Source organism: Neodiprion fabricii, chromosome 1, assembly GCF_021155785.1.
Source record: "Neodiprion fabricii isolate iyNeoFabr1 chromosome 1, iyNeoFabr1.1, whole genome shotgun sequence".
NCBI lineage: Eukaryota > Metazoa > Arthropoda > Insecta > Hymenoptera > Diprionidae > Neodiprion > Neodiprion fabricii.
In genome coordinates this window covers 37,630,032-37,646,122 of record NC_060239.1, presented here as the reverse complement: position 1 = coordinate 37,646,122, position 16,091 = coordinate 37,630,032, and the positions used below count along the sequence as shown (strand labels likewise).

At 42.2% G+C, this 16,091-nt stretch overlaps 1 protein-coding gene across 4 annotated transcripts in view; it reads right to left on the bottom strand.

The window, feature by feature from the left end:
* LOC124188070 (follistatin-A) overlaps nucleotides 1-15,710 on the bottom strand; it is a 33,329-nt gene extending 17,619 nt beyond the window's left edge. For 3 of the 4 annotated variants that reach the window (XM_046580412.1, XM_046580413.1, XM_046580414.1), the window contains exon 1: nucleotides 12,331-15,710. In XM_046580412.1, the coding sequence (XP_046436368.1) occupies nucleotides 12,331-12,655 (325 nt within the window). In that variant the 5' untranslated portion in view covers nucleotides 12,656-15,710. The remainder of the gene's footprint in view (nucleotides 1-12,330) is intronic. The other variant, XM_046580411.1, reaches the window with a different exon arrangement.
* Nucleotides 15,711-16,091: the final 381 nt, after the last annotated feature.

Below are 16,091 nucleotides of genomic sequence, written 5' to 3'. Positions count from 1 at the left end.
TATTGAGTGGAATTCTGACGATTCTACAGTTTGGCATTCCGTGTTCCGACCTTTCTAATCTTTTACTTTTCCACACTTCGAGTTTCAAAATATTTAAATGGTATATATTAAGTATTCGCTTTTATCAAAATTCAATATTGCAGCTCTTGGATTTTTCTATCTTTCTACATTTTTACCCCCACCCTGAAATCCCGACATGTAATCACTAAAAGTAGCTAAAAAACCGTGGATCCGATGAGACCGTATCCGAAGTAGTTCGATATGCCTCGCGTTAATTCGAAATCGGTAAATCACTTGTGAGAGATGTTTGTATAATTAAGCCTGGCCGTTGCCCAAGCGCGGATACAAAGCGTCCGATTCCTTGATTTCGATACGTTTTCACACGATCCTTTCTACGACTGGATTGTTGAAAATCGGGGCCACCATTTTTTGCCACACTTCATTTGTCTGGTTATGCTGACGGGGCCCCGCAGCAACGGACTGGCATCGAACAAGATACTTGGGATTCCGGGATATGTGCGACTGAGGAGAATTTCTCTGCATGTACGGTTTCACGGAAACCGTGGAGTACGCGTCGGCGGACGAGTCGTGTGCGAATGTGTCCGTGTGCAAGGTGGAGTGCAATGTGGCACATAGAGGAGTGACGACCGTCTCGAAGAAGGACACGAACTTCGGCGTCAACGTCAACGTCAACGTCAACGTGTCAACGTCACTCCTCGCTGGCTTCGGGCACCGCGACTGCCGCATCGCATCGCATCGCATCGCATCGCAGACCGATGGTCGCGTCGTTTTGTTCATACCAAACACACTCTGGAGCCCCTGGGTCGTTTCGTTTTTAGCTTCTGTCGGCACCGATTGTATTATGCACACCCACATATGCATATGTGTGTGTGTGTGTGTGTATATATATATATATGTATATATATATAATTTGTCTCCTGGCTCGCGGTTAATAGAACATACGGTTCTGAAATAAAGCGGTAGGCACAGAGTAAAAGTAGGTAGACTTTCTCGCCAGTCACAGATCTTCTTTCTTTCGGGCGATGAATCGTATTACATAACCTATCTTTTTCAATTTTTCACTACTTCAGTCGATACCTTCTTCCACCCTGGTCAATACCTGTTTAATTACTGTTATCAAACAGGCGAATCATCCGTTGGAAAAAGAATAGTCGATTTTGTTCCTTCGTGACGATGACATTTAATACGGAAGTGAGTAACTGAGCCGCCATATTGAATATTCATACAGAAATATAGGGGACACCGAAAAGTTTTTAAAGTAAAATTAAAATCGCTACGGCTTATATCACGTGCCAAGAGATCCCAGCCAGTCTCACTCTCTGTAGAATCTTCTTTGATGTCATTTGATGATAATCAATGTACAGAGACGGTAAAAACTTTGGTCGGAACATGAGCCGTCGGGTGTGTAACGATGTGGGTTTTAATGAAGAAAAATTTTCCGCAATCGAATTTCGTAGGGTTTTGAAAAAAAGAAACAATCAACCGTTTCGAAATTGACTATTTCTGGGAAATGATTCAGCTTGAATGAAGACGGTTTTTACAAAATTAAAACCTGTGCCTTTCGTAGAGTCGAAGGTTGAAAAGAGAGGGGACGGAATGGAACGACGAGGAAGAGGAAAGATTCGAAGGATGCGAGGGGGGTCGATTTAAAGCGTAACCTTACCGCAACGAAGGACCGGCCGGCAAGCCCGCCAGTATTTTACAATTAGCTCCGGGTATAACACGTCCTAACGAGTATATAATTAACACAATCGTTCCTTGGCAAAAAGCCGGACGGAATGTTACAGTCTAGTAGACGCTCGGTGCATTCTGCTATTCAACGTGCAACGAGGTCCGTACCCACCCTTCTCCTCCTTATCCACCTTTTCCTCCGACCAACCGACGAATAAAGTACACGGTGATATGCACCGATAATGCAGTCTCGACTAGAGAGATACACAACGAGAGATATACCCGGATAGACCGAGATACAGCCTGATACGTGCCGTGGACTCGATGTGCTCTACCGAGTCTCGCAGTGTCTCTCAATGAAACAGATCTTTAACATTTACTGCTATTATTTTTATCCCAGAATTGACAATTTGTGTTTTGGCCACCTTTTTACCAAAATTCAAACGCCTGACCGACGATTAGGTCAAGGATGAATCAGAAAGTTGGAAGACGAGACGATTAAGTCGGGGAAAAATCTTCGGCAATGCGAATGAAAAAACATCCCTGACGGCTAATTAGTGGGAGAAACTAATCTGACGATGAGCGAAAGTAAAGATTTTTTTTTATTCGTGTGCAATTTATACCACTGTCAGTGGGACAGGTTACACTTTTCTTTCTCTTTTCTTGACTTTTAATTCAGACCAATTAAGAGGATAAAGAGAAAAAAGAAAATAAAAAAATAAATAAAACATATCTAGCACTGCAACAGTGGAGTTCGGTATTCGAGTTTCAAAAGCACCAAGTAAGAAAGAAAAGAAATTGTAGGTATATAAACCTCATAAGCCATTCAAGGGTTGTTTGTTCCGTTGAACGAGGAAAAAAGCGTCTTGCCTAAATTCAGACCGTATTCCAAGTTGCCTGATCAGGATTCAGAAGCCGGCCGCAAATTGGTTTGAAAAAAGTGCCCGTGTCGAAAAAACGGAGCGTGGTTAGAAAATTGAATCGCAGATTTTGGACCTCTCGCCCTCCACTTGGCGGGCGGTTTCCTACCCTCGTTAAGGTTTAGGGTAGGTTGGGTCAAGTGGGGTTTGGCCCAGTTCGGCTCCCTCGTTCCGGCGAAGCGCAAGCATCACGCCGTCTGGAGAGTCGTCCCGGTTATTTAGAGGGGTTGAAGGGGCGACGCGGGGACGGCGATGGGGGGCGGAGACGCGGACCGCGGCCCACATCCCGTCTCTCGACCTAGTACAACGTCGTCGTCTGGTTCCTCCACCCCCGAACCTGCGCCCGTCTCAGCCCCCGGCGTAACGTATCCAACTATCGGGCATTCCGTGCCAACTCTGCCAACTTTCGATTTGCTTGAATTTTTTTAAGGTCATGATAGAGCCTGTAAGGAATTCGATTATTTTGATCTGTATTTTTTGAGGCAACGATTCATTAGGTGTGAATATTCAAACATTTTTATGGGTTTAATTTTTTTTCAAATTGTTGTATTTCTGTTCCGGTAATTTTAAGGCCGATACCACAATGATTCGGTTATTTTTGGTTCAAATTTTTTTTTTTTTTCTGATGCTCGTACACGAATCGATCTGTAACGCTTCTGAGACTTTGAAAAACTTCTTACGTATTATCGACCGTGTGAAAAACGCGGTTCTGGAATTATGTACAATTGGGCGACAATAATTCCTACTAAAAATCAATCTCACGTTCCTCATAATTTCAACACTGATTTTTGTGAATCGAACATTTTCAAAGAGCTCAAAGACGGTAAAATAATTCGAACGAAAGTAGAGAGATTTCTGAATGTCTGAGAAAAATAAAAAATTGGTTCAGCGGCTCTACTTTCTACTACAACCCAAGAAATATTCAAGCAAATTAAAAATGGCGAGGTTAAAACCCGGCCGAATTGACACGGAATGCCCGTTTCGCAATCCCTCGCGACTGCACGTTTCCCTGCATTTCGTACAGTCTTCGAGCATATATTCAGATGTTTACGGTGTCTCCTGATAGCTGCTTTCATATCGAGTGTGAGAACCGGCAGGGTACAAAACTGTGCTGGAGGTCTTGCCTACGTCATAAATACGGGGATGATCGGTGAATCGAGTGTGTTAACTTATAGGCTGTTACTTTGGATTTTCAGGACACCTCGAGCCTCGTATCACGTTCGTTACCGCACGGATTTGTTCACCAGATTCACGGCTAGGAATAACCAGCTTCTTCCTCTTCCCAGCACCGACGTTAATCTTGATTTCGTATCTAGTTTCTTCACATTTTTCCGTCCATTTGCACTGTCGTATAAAATGCACGATTTTATAGATTTTCAATATTTTTATTCACCTCGCGTTTCGTCATCGATGAAGTTGAACTTCAATCGCCAAAAGTGAAGGAAAAACGAAACGCGGCACAGACTTTGAATATTCCTCACACAATCGCGTCTCGACGTTAGCACAAATCACTATAACCACCGAGCTTCTCTCCCCGACATTGGCGTATCGCCAAACACGAATGGTCCCTGGCATACGAGTTAAAACATAACATCAAGCTTTTAACTGCAGATAATTGTCACGCAGTTCAAATAAATTCGTGTATTTAAGGTACAACGAATGCCTTCTGAAGTAGGCCGCTCAGATTGTTTTTCGTGGAAGCGTTGACGCATTTCCAACAACACGACATATTTCCACTCTATCATCCCTTAAAATGTCTTGCGCGTATCCGTTTGTCTCACTTTTCTTTTTCATCGATGGGATTGATCGCGTACAAGAACGGCACGAAATAATAAAGCCCAGCGTACTTATAACCCAGCGTCTATAATGCAGTCGGTACGAGGTTGCAGGAGGTCCGTCACTGCTTAGGTATGCACCTATACCAATAACAACTCCCAAGGAGAACATGAATTGTAGGAACTCTTCCACTGCAGTTACGTACACACGTAACCGATACAGGGTGTCCGATCGTTTCATCGTCGCAACTCCGATCGCCATCCCATCACATCCACATACCATTGGCGCCCTCATCGCCAAGCGAAATGACTGTTCTCACACCCAATTTGATCCTGAAGCGATAGTTGCGTGAATTCTATCGGATTATTGTCTAGGGATTCGAACAATTAAGACTCGGGTACCGTATGGTCTTGTGTTCCTGGTCTTACTTGGGTACTTGGACCTTACGTTGCTCAACCCGAATGTCGGTTCGACACGTTAGAGGATGATTGTAGACTCCGAGGAAAGAGATTCAGTTTCGGATGTTTATTCTACCGCGGATTCTTCGTACTTCGCTATTTCCGAAAGTCCGAAGAGACCGGAGACCCGGTACAGAAACGGTTACTGGGTATTTTGTCCGTGGAGTACGCTTGCCGGGTCTCATTGTATTATTCGAGGGTAATACACGCGTTTCGGTTCTACACACGCAGGGATCACGTCCTGCGGGAGTGTGATGGCGTTGTTCGCCGAGGAGGGGAGTGAACAACAACCGGAAGTAACCTATCTTGATTTCAATTGTCCAACGATTACTATGCTTTCCAGGAAATATGGCATTCTGCAACGAGCTGCGATGCAATGCGTGCCCAGCGGGGATCGGTGCATGGCTGCGTCGTATCCTCGTATAATTTAAAACACATTTACCGCGATATGCGTCTACGTACGTCTACCACGCGTATATATTATGATTTCATAAAATCCGGTGTCGAGTTACGATAAGGTATTATACCTGCCGGCTGGAGGTTGGTACATATTCATATACCTGTGCATGGGTTTACATTAAGACCGTACGCGATAGACGCGATATTTTAAACGCGGTGCGCTTGTTCGCTCGATCGTTCAATTCCGAGACTAAGCTCTGTTGAAATTGCTATTTATTTTTCTGACCCAGAGAGGCAATCGCGGCACCAACGTTTCAAATGTTTAAACTAATCGAGGCGATAAAAGGTTCCGGGAGTATTTTAGAATGCTTATAAATACTGACGTAACAGGTTTGCGTCACAAATTATCTGAAGATTCATAATAAAACAAGTTTGCCGCTAGGAATTTTATCTAAACTAACTTTTGAATATCGGTTTCAATTACGAGAACATGTGTTACAAGTGACCGTTGAATGTAATTATGTATAGTTATAAGTATGCAATTTTCTTGTTATTGCATCATTGATCTATCGATTACAGACTCTGACATGATTCTATCGTTGCACCAACATCAAATTATCGCAACAGTCATACGAAGATAGATTATGCAAGAGTGACCATATCAAGAAAGAATCTGAATAACGCATGTCAGACTTTTTTATTACAGCTGTGAAACGCATTTTCAATTTTTACCCAGCACACTATTATTCTGTATAATTAAAGTAACAAAAAAAAAAAAGAAACAAAATTTTGAAAAAACTTTGTTAAATCTTGGAAGGTGTAAGTATTTGAAGTATTTTAGATTGTTGCCAATTCGCAACCACAAGCGTTTCATGAAAACCTGATTTAATCGATTACGACGATTTTTTCTCAATAATATAGGATAAAAACGTCGACGTTTATCGTGTACTTGATACTTTTAAAGCTCGACGAGTGGCAATGCACGCCGATCGCTGAAGCAATGCGAAAGGTGATCCACGCTGATCGGAAGTGGTAGTGGTGGTGGTAATGCGCACCGTGCGTCTGGTGATATAATCTCTCTCTCTCTCTCTCTCCTTCTCTCTTCTGAATATCCCTTCGTCTCTCCCGCGAAATGCATGCGCGTGTAACACATGTGAAGAGGTGTAATCGAGCGTTCGCGTTCGCAAGAGAGCTGTCTGCGGAGTTTCTAGGGTTACTTAATTGCCACCTATAACCAAGAGCCTTGCGGTTTTTGGTCAACCGGTCAACGGACCCTTTTATGCTCACTGACTGAGTGACTGACTGAATAACGAGTTATACTAACGGAAGGTCACAAACTACGTTCAAGGGTTAACCCAGATAACTGGGACTGTTCTTCAGCTCAGCAACTGGTTAAGCCCTTTTCTATTTCGTAATTTTTATACGTCACGTTTCTTTCCACTTTGTTTCGTACCGATTTCCTGAGTAGCTAAAGCTACAAGGACATACAATTATTATTGGGCTGGGAATGAATCGAAAGGGGTTGAATTGTCAATTAAAGTGAGCAATCCAGATGTACCGAAGGTACCGGTCAACTTATTCAACCGCAACAATACGTCTGGTGAAGAGTCTATCGACTCCGGAGATCCGCGGTTATATCGCCTAACTGCAGCATCGGGTCGTAAAGTGAAGAAGATCGAAATCACCTCCAACGGCGAGAGTTGGCATGGTGGCAACACGTATTACGACAGGGCAAGCCGCAGGCACGAGGATACGAGCGGCGTTCAAAACCGGGTGATATGCGAAATTGGCCACCTGTGGCGCTCCTGAAATCAGGATTCGAGTTTTTCGCAGTGCATACGGTAGCGTTGTCGACTCTGGAAGGTTGAACGATTTTAAACGTGTAAACCGGAACGATTCTCCAAGTTCTCGATTATTCGTCTACAGCAGGTTTTGCCGAGTACAAGTAAGCCGATCGCAAACGGAAGAAGAGAGACCCTCTTTTCTACAGGGGTGCAAGAGATGGCGGTCCAGAGCGGGTCTGAGATGCAGGGAGAAGCGGTTTGCCGGTCACTGCACCGCGTCACTGGGCACGGAGTGCGGATCACGAGAAGAGGATGAGGAGGAGAAGAAAATTAGAAAAGGAACAGGACGAGAGGGAGGCCAGAAGCACCGAGTCTACAGAGAGTTACGAGTGCGGAGAGAGAGAGAGATGCAGAAAAAGGAGAGAAAAAACCGAGAGCAGCCAAACGTGCAGACGTAGCCCTTGGGCCCGGAGGATCGGAGGAGAGGGAGGAGCAGCTCCATCGAGTCCCTTCTCCTTCGGGCCCTTAGCAATAAGTACATACATACACCGTGACAGTCTCAGGAAACCGGAGACTCGAGTGCGCATGCGCCCGAGTCTGCTTTTTCGTCTGCTTAGACAGGCTGGCCAACTTTGTCTGATTTCGCCACGCAGGGAACCGTCGATACGAGCGAGCGTTTCGAGGTTATGTTCATTCAAACTTAGACCCCTCAGGTTTCGGTTGACTCAAATTATCGAGGCGACGCAACCTCGAGACTTCAAACAACGTTCATTGCTCGTGTTTGGTCGCAAATGAGTTGGTCGGCCTGATAACGAGAGGGTGAAAAACTCAGTCACGTGATCTGGCGCATGCGCAATTTATTCTAATTCGGTTTGTACGCTGGTTGAAAATGTCTTTGAAAAAAAGTTTGACATCAATGAGACGGAGAAAAATTCGAAACGAGGAATCGGATCGTATTATGATTTTGTAAAAATTTTCGGCACGAAGTTGCTTTTTGAAAAATTTGAAATACCAAACGTCGAAACAGTTTTACTCGACATTCCAAAAGTCGTGTAAATTTTGTGAGAAAATCCCTGGGATTTTATTGTCCTTTAATTTCTTTATACTTGCATCGCAGTGTCAAGTTACGTGTACTTCCGGTTGACTGTTCTCGGACGATTTCCACCCGTCTTCGGGAATCACGATGACGTACATCGCCGGTTCTTGTGCGGTGAACACTTATGTATTATATAATGCACATGGTCGAGTCGGCGGTTTGATGTGTGAAGAATGTTAATGCGTAACTCCGGAAATAACCGAGGTGTTGATGTATCGGGATCGGTGGTAATCGCGATCACGCGGACGAGATTATCACCGCGACAAGATATTACGATAGGATTATTAGAACTGGGACTCTAACGACATGTTGTTTTTACATGGTTAATGGCATCAGCAGCAACAATTTGCAGACGGATCGTAATTGCGAGTAGATGTGTGTTTTTTCCTCGTATAATATTGTACTTTTATTCCTCAAGCTTATTTTCTTATTTCAATGAATAATAAAAAGAACTAATCAGAAGAACGAAGCGGAATCAAGAAAACCGATAACCATAAAACTTAATCGGTTGTGAGATTTTTTTATCCTTGTTATTTAATTTCACTCCGTTTTAAAAATCCTGGTTTACATAATACGGAGAAGCAGAGGCTGCGGACGAAATGAAATTATTCGTATAAAAATGAAAGAAAAAAAAACTTTGAAAATGTTCAAAAAAAATAAAAATTAATTACTCCTCAGTCATAATTACAGCTGTATGCAATTAACCCACGGTGGTCCTTTCCGTCTCCGGACAAAATCATCAAGTTTTTTTACTCCTGTTTTTTAATAGGTGTAAACGTCAGCAGGTGCACGACGAAGCAATGCGAACTAGCCGCTATCTAACGGTAGCAGAATTGAATACATTTTTTCATTACAACAATATTCAAACAGTTTTTTTTAACGATACTTGTTTTACTGAATTTTTCCAGTTACTTTAACAAATGAAATTTTTCTCAGTGCAGCACTGTAAAGAAAAGAATATCTTGACAGAGTTTGAAAACAAATTTAGCAACAAGCGTAAATTAGAGTATAGTTTTTTGTGCCTGCATCGATCTCTTGATAATATATTACACGCGCTATACGTGTATAGGTGGGCCGCGGTTCTTAACGACGTGTCGATATAATACCCACTTACCGATGTGTGACTTGTACCCGTATAATAACGCGCGTTATACATGCCTACATGAATATTTAACGAGGTTATAGTCTGGGAGACGTCCGGAATTGAATATGAAGTTATTCGATAATTATATACCCGGCGGAATATATATAATATATATATATATATGAATATACAACATGTGTGTTCGTATATAATACATGTATGTATATGGGCGTTATAAAATACGTTACAGTCTCGTTTAATGCCTGCGATAATATTACGTCGTCATAAAAATAATAAGTTCCAACGACCATATATTTACACACGCTATGAATATACGAAAGCGTTGTCCAAAAAGATTCTAACCGGGAAAAAAAATTGTTTTTTCGTTGAAATAAATTTTTTTACCTTTTGTTCTTTCGAAGCAGACATGTAAGAAAAATTCCCCAACGAAACTACAGTGTGGAATTTTTAGAATTCTCAATCCTGCAGAGAGAACATATCGCAAATTGAGATGAAAATAATTGAAATATTGTTAAACAAAGTGACAGAGATCGGAGATTTCGTTTCACGACCACAGAGCGTTTCATCGAAATTCATATCGTTCCGCAACTTTACGAAAGTGATAAATTAATGATTATAATATAATTCGAATTCGTTGTTTTGAAATGTATAAATAACAAATAATTTCATCGAATTTTGAGACATTAGTTCATCGCTGCTGATAATTGCGACGGTTAATTTCTAACAAACAAAAGTGCTGTCAATGAAAATACGTTTGTTTGTAAAACCGATAACCTTTGAATTTCCTTGCGATTTGCATTTGCGAATGATATTGTTTCCCGCTCTACTGGGTATAAAAAACGTTGATTATAAACCCGTGGCGTATGAAATAAAGTAATAACGATCGATCACATCGGCGATAAGCGGAGGCGCGTCAGGTTCGTTATCGCTGATTGGAATAAAGAAAGGAGGAACGAAGGAGTTGAAAATTCTTACTTGCGGCTCGAACTGCATCGGAATCGAACGCGAGCCCAACTTCGGCATTACACCTATGCACGTATGCACGTATGCACGTATGCACGAAGTAACGCGCACCTGGCTCATTGCTCGTTGCAGCAGCCGCAATTTATTCAATGCTAATGCAAACTGCAGCGCGTTCAATGCGAACGGGTAAACGTACCTGCGTGCGTTTCTTCCTTCCTTCCTTCCTTCCTTCCTTATTTCCTTACTTACTTCCTTTGCTCTTTCGCTCCTTCCCATCGTACGTTTGTTAAACGCACACTTTTAGGCTGCACCACGATGCGATTCTCGGGTACATATGAATACGCGTGCCGAATTTTATACACCGGAGGACTACCGACGAGGCGTTCGTCTCGATTTTAAGATTTTTATTAGACGCTGTTTTTACGGAACACGCAATTAATTTCACCCACCTCCCCCAAAATCGGTTTAGATAATTCTTACAATTTATTCGGAGAGAAAGTTTTACTCGAATAAATTACCCCGGGGTTTTTTAATGGGGAATGCACCGTTTGGTCGGAAAGTTGATCAGGCAAAGTATCGCCGAAGCTCGGAGTATTCGTTGTACTGGTTGAATGTTTAAACATCCAATTTCATCGGAGCGTTAGAAGAATCACCGTTGTTTTAAAAACTTTTCACGGTAGAAAAATTTAACTTGCCGATGACTGTCCAATTCCGATTAACTGAAGCTTATTTTATTCGTAAATGATAATGAGGAACGTCTTGTTCGATGACGAGTTTATCGTTTTAAGTTTTTATAAGATTTTACGCATCGAATTTTTATTTAGTTTTTTGTCTCGTGACAATATCTGTATCATCGTCAGAAGGTTCTTAGGAAATTGATTTCTGTATCGAAGGAGGATCTTTGAACCTTTTTTTCGGTTCTCAATTCTACGAATGGAAAAAGTTGTAACCTGCTTATTTCGTTATGATCTAGAATAATTGATCGGAATAATTGTAACAGTGTTAAATATTTTTTAACTTAGAATTGAAAAAATGGTTAATTCGACGTTGAATTGGATTAACTAAAACGTAGATTCCGAAAATACCGACGGATCAAGCTTGATGATCTGAACTAAGTTTTGCTTATTCGTCAATATCTCGTGATTTCGGATAGTTCACCAAGTTTCGTTCACTTGAAAAGTCCTTCGATATTACAGTCTGCGAAAAATTTTGATACATCGAAATTTCGGGTATATCTTGTTATAAATTCACCGAGTTTGGCGTTGAATTCACCGCTTATCGGGTTCCATCAGTACGAAAAGGGCGAAAAGAGGGAATTTGTACAGGAAGTTAGCGATGACCACCAACAAGCTAGAGATACTCGATCAATCGAGTCCAAAAAAATAATCGAACACGACTCGATTGAATCGGTTAAAATTAATTGATTATATCGTATTTTTTTTTTAAACGGTGCGGATAAAATCGAAAATTTCGTAAATTTCAGTATGCAGTCTTAATAGCGGAAAATTTTTCTGACAATTTATAGTTTCAGTGAAAATATTCATTCGTCTTTCACTTATTGTACAAATAGGTACTTAGTGAGTGAAGCAATGATGATAATTGATACTCTAATCACATAAATTGATATTGTATTGAATTGTTCATGGGAGTAAAAAAGTGCAGTTATTTATATAATTCGAAAGACTATATTCTCTGTAATCCAACACTGAGAGTCGTTTTTTTTTTTTTTTTAAACGGTGCATGAGAGACCAAAATTTCGTAAATTTCAGTATGTAGTCTTGATAGCGAAAAAGTTTTTCGATAATTTATAGTTTCATTAAAAATATTTTTCAATATCAGCACTGAGAAATTTTTAGTTTCGGTTACCGTTCAGTCCTTAACTATTTTCATTTTTTACGACAATCGAGAAATATAATTCTAGGAAGAAAATGAAGATTAGTTTTCTAGCTGTTGCCGGAAAGTCTACTATCCGTTACTGTTCTTTCTCATTACGATCACTGTTGCCATATTTTCTTGCAACTGTTGCGAAAATTTAATACTTGTGCTGCAATAAATTGACGCTTAAAGAAAAATAATCGATTACTCTTGATCACCCTTAAATTAGCAAGGACTTCTCCCATTGTTGATTATATCTTACCTGTTGCAGATTGTGCGTGCAATAGGGCGGCGAGGAGGGACAGCAGGAGGGTGAAGTTTAAGCGGGGTTTTGCGCGACCCCGTCGCAAAGCCGTCATCGCAGGCGCCCAGCGCCAGAAACCCGACGGAAGAGCCGCCCCCGAATCGGAGGTGATATTACGCAGCCTCCGGAAATCGCAGGATGTTCCCGGGATGCTCCTTGCCAACGCGCGTCCTTCTTTATTATCACATCTCATCTGCCCTTCGAATGATTTATTCCTTTTAGCGATATCGTTACCGTAACTATTATTCACGAATCTCCCCTGCTTGTGAACGAATATTATCATCCAAACGGAAAGTAAATAAAAAATAATACAAGAGACTGATTTTTTCACGAGGGTGAAAATTCGAGACAATTGTAGTCGGGAAAATTTACTTCCTCTCTCTCTCTCTCTTTATCTCTCTCCGTTTTATTACGTGTTACTCAACACTTGCTATTTTCACACTTCCGGAGAACGGATTCGTCTATTTTCCGACGCGGTGTAGAAAGTCGTTTTTTATTTTTTTTTTTCATTCATCGACTCCGTTTCCGCTGATCTTCATTCGAAACGTCTTGTCACAATATCGCTCAAGAGTTTTACACTTTTATTCCCGCGTTCCTCGGCTGATTTACCGTGTAAAAATTAGTGGGCTCCGGCGTTGCTGCAGCTGCGGTACAAAGTTTGATACAAATACTCGGTTAACCATCGGTGCGGTATGTAATAAGGCGGTATTCGCGGCACGCCGAACATTTCTTGAGGCGGTTTTTCCTTACCTTTTCCTTCAATGCCTCTTCCTCTTTTTCCCTCTCCTCCTCCACCTTTCTCCGATGCCTCCTCGCGTTCTTCTTTACGTTATTTTCTCTTCTGTTATTTTTATCTCCACCACGTATACCCGGTTTCTTGCTTCTTTTACGATTCACGTATTTTTATACGCCTTATTTCCACTGTACCTCCGTTTTTTTTTTTCTTTTTTTTTTCTTTTTATTTCTTATACTCTCCTTCTTTCTCTTTCACCTTTTCCTTTTCTTACGCCACTCGTTTCTCTCCTCTCTCATGAAACGCGCATACTCTTATTCACGCACACATACGCATACGTATATGCATCTGCGTTATACTATATATAACGGGTATTTTTAGACACCGAACGGAATCTCCGCGGATGTTACACACTCGCGATAATTCACACTCTCCGGTTTATTACAATTCCGTCGCGACGTACAAACTTATCAACAAAACGCGCATTCTGCATTCCCGTCATACCGATCAAGCGGCTTATTCTCCCCGTCGAAATTCTATCGAACCCAGCGTAATCTCTCACGAGCAGCGTAACGTATCGATGTGCCAATTATTTTACGTGGTTTAAATTTTCCCGCCAAATCTAGAATCCCGATGGCGCGCTGTTTAATGTCCAAACTCGACTCACGATCGGTACGTCAAATTTTTACTCGAACCAGTTTAACTCATTTTCTCTCAGTGTCAAAGATTTTTACGCACCACGTTTTTCAATTCACTTTGCACGGTGCATGAAAGTCGATTAATCTCACAGAGTATAACGATCCTCGTTGCGAGATTCGTTTCGCTGCATTAGTTGACGTTGGTAATGATAAAACTTTAATCTTTGCGAGTCGTTTTCTTATTTCTTTTATTTTATTTATCTTTCCGTTTTTTTTTTTGTTTTATTGTTGTTTTTTTTTTCTTTTCCTTTTACCGCGAACGAACGAAGATAACCTTTTATGAGCGTATACGCAATATATTTACGGGCGTTAATGAGAGTTAATGTCACTGCGGTATGTATGTAACATACGTGTATAAAATAGTCGCACTAATACCATGATTAAGATTTCTCGTTCCAGCACCTTCTCTTTTCGTTCGTTTCACGTATTTGTTTTTTTTTGTTTTCTCCTCTTCAATTATTTATTACGTTTTATTCTGTTTTTAAATTGCGAATGTATTTTTTCCTCGGCGTTCTCGAAACACACAGTTATACTCTCGTGTGAAATTTTTGGCAATCGCACGCACGGGACCAGTTATACGCAAAGTAGATTGAAGAAATCCGAGAGAAAAACAAACACCCCCCTTCCCCCCTCGGCGCAAATCTCGCCGCATGCGACGTTGCCTTTCGGCATCCTTCTCATACGGACAATACAGTATCGTGGTTCGGTTGAAAATAAATAAATAAACGAACAAGAACAAAACTGCGGCGCAAGACGTTCGAACAAATTGACAAACGATTTTACATCCTCTTCCTTCTTCCGTTATCCCTTCCTTCCGCTCCGCAGACTCGTACTTTACGATAATTATTCTTCGTCTCGTTTCGTCTCGGGCTTGTTTTTGTTTGTTTTTTTTTTTTTTTTTCTTCTCTCTCTTTTGCGATCGAAAAACAGATGAACGAACGAGAGAGAAAGGATCCAAAAAAATAAATAAATAAAAAAAAAAAAAAAAACAGCGTCAGAGATGAAAAAAAAGTTTCAAACAAATTCGAATCGCTTGTCCTTCCTTTCCTGTCCTCCTCCTCCTCCTCCTCCTCCTCCTCTTCCCTCTTTGATATCTCGGCGTTATCTCGCTGCAGGTACGAGCGTCGATTACGATATCCGCAGTCAGAAGTCCGCAAGTAGAGCCGCTCTTTTCAGTCTGCACCGTGATACGTCGGAGTCCACCGTGTTCTCCGAGTCTTAGGCGAACCCCGCGTGTCGTTTCGATGCGCGGGAGTGAACCCCCGCCTTCAGTTTGGAAGGGGGCACGGAGAGGGAAGATGATATTCGTGGTGGGGGGTGTCCGCGCCTCTCTCTCTTTTTCTCTCTCTCTCTCTCTCTCTCCCTCTCTTCTCTCTCCCAGTCACCGTTTAATCCAAATCCCTACGGGTGCAAAGAGAGTTAGCTCAGTGAGGGCGGGAACGTCGAACGATCCTTGTTAGCGGATATTTTTCGTCTGTTCCGATAAACAGTGACTCGAAACAGAAGGTAAAAATCGAAAATTAAATATTCGAGGTAACTGAATTTTCGTGCGAAATGCGGTGCAAAAAAAAAAAAAAAAATTGGTACGATATTTATTTATTTATTATTTTTTTTTCTCGATTAAACCGCGGATCGACGATTAAACATTCTTCCTTCTTTTTCTACAATTTTTCAGTCTCTCTCTCTCTCTCTCTCTCATTCTCTCTCCCAGTACCCGATTTTTCGCTTTCTTCCCTGGGGGTGTTGGCGGTAGGGCGGGGTGAGGGGTGGAGATTCGGGGGAGCGGAAATCGCGAGGCGCAGGCCGCGGATCGCAGCTCTCGCGCGATTAGAGGCGTGAAAATCGGCTTTTGTGTATAAGCAATTTATTAGTATGCCAGCGCGCGCGAGGCCGCCCGATAGACTGAGCTGGCGAACAGGCCGTCTGGCTCACTGGCCAAGCCGGAGAGCCGAGAGCCAGAGGCAGAATTGTAGTAGAGGAAGGAAGGCAGGCAGGCGGCAGGCGGCAGGCGGAGCCGCGGTGGGCACAACACTTGCTTCGAGCAAAGCGGCGCGCCGGTTCCCTCCCGGGTTCCCGGTTCCACGTTCCCGGTTCCCCGCCGTCCCTTTTCGCCCCCCACCCCCGACCCCCGCCGCAATCGAAAATTGAAAATCACCCTCGGGGAACGCGGACGAAAACGGATCCTCTTATCACACTTCCGAAGCCCCCTCTTGATCCGTTCAATCCTCTGGCGAGTCTTTCATTCGTGCGTCGTAAGCTGCGATATGAATCCTCCAGTCTCGAATACC